This window comes from Nematolebias whitei, chromosome 16 (assembly GCF_014905685.2).
Source record: "Nematolebias whitei isolate Nwh7 chromosome 16, NemWhi1, whole genome shotgun sequence".
Classification (NCBI taxonomy): domain Eukaryota; kingdom Metazoa; phylum Chordata; class Actinopteri; order Cyprinodontiformes; family Rivulidae; genus Nematolebias; species Nematolebias whitei.
This window is the reverse complement of record NC_056513.1, coordinates 13458899-13464981: the sequence shown is the minus strand read 5'-3', so window position 1 is coordinate 13464981 and position 6083 is coordinate 13458899. Positions and strand designations below refer to the sequence as shown.

General features: G+C 35.4%; 1 protein-coding gene across 1 annotated transcript in view; it reads right to left on the bottom strand.

Annotated features, from left to right (window-relative positions):
• Positions 1-1756: 1756 nt before the first annotated feature.
• gsg1l (gsg1-like) overlaps positions 1757-6083 on the bottom strand; it is a 17745-nt gene continuing 13418 nt past the window's right edge. The window contains exons 4-6 of the mRNA XM_037690268.1: positions 5446-5598; positions 2709-2820; positions 1757-2229 (exon numbers count right to left, since the gene is read on the bottom strand). Of these exons, the coding sequence (XP_037546196.1) occupies positions 1935-2229; positions 2709-2820; positions 5446-5598 (560 nt within the window). The 3' untranslated portion in view covers positions 1757-1934. The remainder of the gene's footprint in view (positions 2230-2708; positions 2821-5445; positions 5599-6083) is intronic.

Genomic DNA, 6083 nt, shown 5'->3' with positions numbered 1-6083 from the left:
ATACAGTAAATATTAGATTTAACCCTGTGCCATATGAAATAAAACCTGTATGTAGTTAACATTATTCTGTTTTGCATGGCTGTTTGTTCAAACTTTGTACATTCAAAACTGCCCTTTTCAAAAAAAAAAAGTGAACTTACGTTGTTAAAGAAATAATTAAATAATTTATCAAAAAAATTCAGATGCTTTTAATCTCTAATCCACAGATTTCTTTGATTTGTGATGTTAAAGTGCAAGTTCCTATGTATACTGTGTTAAATGTTCATTTTAAATATCCACTCACTGATAGTATATATTTATGAAAAACATAAAAAAAATGTTTCTGCCAAACAGCCATAAATTATGTAAGAAGTCCAAATGCAAATAGGTATGAAATGAAAATAGGAGTGCAGCACAAAGATGAATTAAAAAAAAAAATCATATTGCCACACTCAGTCAGGTTGAGCACTTTCTGTGCTGTCAAACATCAGACAAGCTCTCCACAACTTTAGACAAATTAATTTAGGTAAATTACATTCATTTTTATTTAAAAACACATTTGTTCATCTTTAAATAGAATAATGACAGGGTTCTATGTTTTATATTTTATGAATCAGTAGCAGTTGTTAAACAGAAAAGCTTTAAACTTTTGAACCAACATTTGATTTGTCTACTTGCTGAACTGAAAACTGAGATATTTTTTTAGAGAAAAACTTTAGCTTTTACCATTTGTGCATGGAGGATTGAAGAAAATATTTTAACGATTTCATTTATTTATTTATTTTGTTCAATAATAAGGCTTACCCCTTTTGCTGCCCTAAGGTCAACGTGACTCATGAGTCAGTAAAACTGACGTGGATCGCTTTGACCCCATGGACAGCAGGAGAGCTAACTATCTCCATTTAATGTGCATGCTGACTTCATGGCTTTAAATGCAGCAAAATACCCAAGTTTCAAGTATTCACAGTTGTCATTCAAGTTGTTGGTCAAAATGAGCGACACACAAAGAAAAACTTTATTGAAATAAGTTATGTTAGTGAAAAACGACCAACCGCTAAAAGGCGAGCACGCGCGATTACGTTGTAGCCTCTGTGCCTGTTCATTTGTCTGTTACTAAACATTTAGCAAATCACTGGACAAACTTTAATGAAATTTACAGAAAGTAACTGGGTGTACAACTTCAACTGATCGGACTTTTTTGCGTTAACCTGATTCAAGATGGCTGCCACAGCCAACTGACTTTTAAAAAAACACCTAAATGTCTACAGCTCAGTCAGTTTTACAGATACCGAGTTGAAATTCGGTGCAGTATAGCTGATGGTCATTCCCAATGCATACTCTGAGCAAGAGCTTGTGCATGTTCTTATCAAGGTTTGAAGAAAAATGTTACAATTTTTTCATATCTGAGTATAAGATTAAATTAATCTAAAACTCCTGCATGAATGCTAAGCCTTTAATTAACGATCATTTTGAGACTACATTGGATGATATTGTTTTATTTACCACTTGCGTTCTGTGCACAAAGACAATAATCTTCATTTTATGAATCATAAACTGATACATCATTTTCCGTGAGTCTTTTATGGTTTTATATATAAAAATGGTTTCTTATCTTTGCATTGAGTTTATTTATTTATTTTTTGTTTGTTTGATAAGGCTGTTGGAAACAGAAATAATCCATTGTTATGAATAAACTCAACATTTTCTTTTATTTTTTTCAATACGATTCATTACACAGTGATACCAGTTCATCCATGAGTTCCACACAAGGTCCGCTTTTTCCCAGTTCTGAGCTGGTCTCAAGTTTGAGCTCTTGTAATTGAAGCTCCACGACCAGTTTGATTTAAGGCTGAAAGTCTGGTCTTCAATCCTGTGTTGAACGCTCAATAGTCGAAAGCATCTCTGACTTTCCAAGACGAACCGCTCAGAGGAATGCCGTCAGTGTTTTGCCTCAGTCAGCACTGGTCCTCCCCCAAAGAGGCTGCAAAGTCAGTCAGATCCAGGGAGTCAGCAGGTATGGGAGTCCTCCTGCCGCTTTTCAGGGACTGATTGGAGTAAACATTCACCGTTTCAGAGATGGAGTGCAAGGAGTGATCCCGGAAATATCCGTAAGCCTCCCGTGTGTTCTCCCCCCGGAAAGTCTGCTCGAAAGTCTTGCGTTTGTGTCTGAACTCGATGACGGTCTTTGTGTAGGAGTTGAGTGTCGTGACGGATGCCCCCATGCAGCAGGTAAAAGACGCCCATGCCAAGCTGAAAAAAACAAACAACAACAGCAAAAATAAATTAATAAAGGTGATTTATTTTAAATACTTCCATGAAAAGGGGGGAAACCATTTTTCTAACAGGTTGGGTCGGCATGCAGGATCAAAAACATCAAACCATCAAATACCAAATGTATGTTTCACACATGTAGCTTAATTCCAACAGATTCTCAGTATCAGCATACTGCATACATTATATAGGAAAAACGTTTTATCCTCTTATGCAATTCCAATCACGCTTGAATTGGAGATTTAGACACCAAAGACTAATCCTGTCATAACATGGGAGCTTTTGGCCTCTTTCATTACTGACAGCGATGCTGGAGAAAGGTAAGAAAAGAGCTACAAGATGCAGGATGGAAATCCTCATTGGGTTTGTCTAGTGCATCAGCTTTTACTCAGAAATGTCTCGTATATAATACATTTGGAATAAGATCATCCACTTTGTTATTTTCGAGTCCTCCTTACCAGAAAGACCACCCGTAGTCCCAGTTGTAGGGCCTCCAGTCAGGCGGGCCATGGCTGACGGTAACCTGGAAGACCTGAGTGTACATCACATGAGCCACCATGCCAAGAAGACCTGATGTCACACAGAAAGTACATTGTTAAGTAAACCTTCAATTACGTTCTACAGTCACAAAATATTAGCTTTATAGACATAAGATATTTGTTTAAATTCAAAAATAATATACATTTGTCAAATTTGTAAACAGATTTTTATGAAGGTCTTCTGGATGGTTTCTTTTTTTTTTTTGTTGAAATGTTTCATCCTTCATCCAAAGGACTTCATCAGAACTTTGATGAACATCAGAACTTCATCATGAACTTTGATGTTTTGAACCACTTTGGCTATGGCTGCCTCAGAGGAGTCGACGAGGGAGAGGACGGACTCCAGAAACCATCTTACCACTATAAAACTGGTTGGCCCACTATGTGCGTGAGCCACTTACGGGACTGAGTTTGTTGTGGCTCCTCAGACTGATGAAGTTCTTTGGATGAACGGCGAAACGTTTCAACAACAAAAAAAAATCATCCAGATGACCTGACAACTTTGTTGGATATTTTACCTGGATTATTGAGCATGATCTTGGTTATTTTTATGAAATTTTGCACTTTGTTTCTTCAGCTTCTCAAAATTGTTGACTCAGCTGCTTAACCCTCCAGCTGCCCTTAGGTCAAAATAAGCCACGTGGCACCAAACTATGGCCTTGTGGGTTGTTTTGACCCAAGGGCAGCAGGAGGGTGACACTGTAAATAATAAACTGCTCTTCATGTCCCTCCTGGTACAATAAAGGTTAAATAAAATAATAAAAATAAAAGTTAAAGAATTAGTCTGTTGTTTTTGAAGTGATGTTCTATTAACTAGAACTTTGTGAGCCGGAACATCAGTCCCAGAGCCCCGATTACAGAAAAAAGGGCCAAAGTTTTTGTCCATGCTAGGCTAATGACTAGCTAACCGAGGGCCACTTTTTAAAAGTTGTTTTCTGGTTAACTAACCCTTTTCTCAAAAACAACACACCAATGTGAAAGAACACGACGTTAGCTGTGTTTATATGGGGTGCTGTTTGTAAAGTTGCACAGTCAAAAATCAACATCAATATTTTGGTTTATTTAGCTTTTAATAAGAAAAAACAGTTTTTTTTTTCAAAGTCATATTTTCACCATGTTGTTCATACATTAATAAATGTCATATTTCCCAACCAAATATTAATTTACAAGATAAACATTTAGCTTACAAACTAAATATTTAATTTGCAAGTTAAATATTAAGTAAACTAAATATTTAGGTCTAAATGAAACATTTAATTTACACCTAAATATTTAATTTACTAACTAAATATTTAATTTCTAAGCTAAACATTTAATTCCTAAACTAAATATTTTATTTGCTAACTAAGTATTTAGCTTGGACCTAAATATATATTTTACAAACTAAACATTTTATTTCCAAAATGAATATTTAATTTGCTAACAAAATATTTACCTCAGACCTAAATATTTAACTTGCTAGTTAAATATTAACTTCTTAGCTAAATACTTAACTCGTAGCTAAATTTTTGACTTGCTGGATAAATATTTAACTTGCTAGATAAATATTTAGTTAGTAAACTAAACATTTAGGTGTAAATTAAATATTTAATTTATGCCAAAATATTTAGTTTACGAACTACATCATAAGGTATAAATTAAATATTTAATTTACACCTAAATATTTAGTTTACTAACTCAATATTTAACTTGCAAGTTTAGTATTTAGTTTGTAAACAAAATTTTTGATCTTGTATATTAAATATTTAGTTGGGATCTATGACATTTATAAATGTATGACTAACATGGTGAAAATATGACTTGGACATTTTTTTTAATCTTATTAAAAGCTAAATGAACCAAAATATTGATGTTAATTTTTTACGTTTAATCATTACGCTTTTGCATGACATTGTTTCTCACCTGAATAAGATTTGTGTTACTGCGCCGTATGTGCGTAACAAGAGATGTATATTTGCAGATGAAGCTAAGGCTGCAAATGTATCAGTCCGCTGAGAGTAAAGTAAACTTCTGAACGGATACATTTACAGCCTCAGTACATGTCAGCATTTATACGCTTTATATTTGTGTAGCATAATTTCCAGACTATAAGCCACTACTTTTTTCACACGCTTTGAACACAGCGGCTTATATAACGCAGCAGCTAATTATGGATTCTTAGCTTCATGCCATCAAAACATTTAGTCTCGTCACACCCAGGCGCTCACATAGCTGCTCAGGTGCGCTCAGTAGTCAGGAAATTACAGTATATTTTAAATAGCCTAGCCTGGAGGAAGACATTTGCCTCTTTCTCATACTCTATGGCTGATGTGACTGCAGATAACTATTAGATAGAACATCAATTCAAAAGTGACCAGATTATCACTTTATCCTCCAGCTGCTTTTGGGTTAAAATGACCCACGAGGGCTCATTCCCAAAACAGAGGCCTCGTGGGTCGTTTTGACCCAAGGGCTGCAGAAGGGCTAATTGTTGCCATTTTTAAGATTTAAAATATTGTTTTTGTGACTTTTGATTTTCTTCATTAACTTTACTTTAAGACAAATCGAGCTTTGCTGTATGTTGCAGTTCTCAAAACATTGTTTCAAAAAGGATTACAGCGTGTAACACGTGAATATAGTGCGATACATTTTAATTTGAGCAAAACAAACAGAGTACCTGAGAGCACCGTGAAGACGGCAGCAAAGGCATTGAGCTTGAGTCCGTCTATGACATTACTGGAGTGGACCAGCTCCACACACATGAGCCCGAAGCCCACCATCAGGAGGAAAATGTACAACATCTCCGAAACCACCGACAGCCACAGCATCCCTACAAATGACACAAAGCATCTCATCGTTATGGAAACGCTAATAAAATGATCTTCTACTTTCTAGTTCAATTTGTATCTATGTTCTTTCATTTTGATGTTTGCACACGAGTGTGCGACAAGTCCGGTCGTCATGTCCGTACGACTGAATGATTCCTCCAGAGCAGTGAACAACATCAGGACTGTCAGGATACAGAAAATGAACTTTTTTTTAATGATTTGTTTGTTTAATTCAAATTTTAAGAGTTTATTTAACGACATGATCAATGTTAAATTTATTAACTTTATTATTGGAGTTCATTTAAATTCAATTTTATAAATTTATTGGGTTTATATCAGCCATCCATCCATCCATGCACCCATGCACCAATCTATCCATCCATCCATGCACCAATCTATCTATCCATCCATCCATCCATCCATCCATCCATCCACAGATTTATCCATTCCTCTATCCATCCATCCATCCATCCATCCATCCATCCAT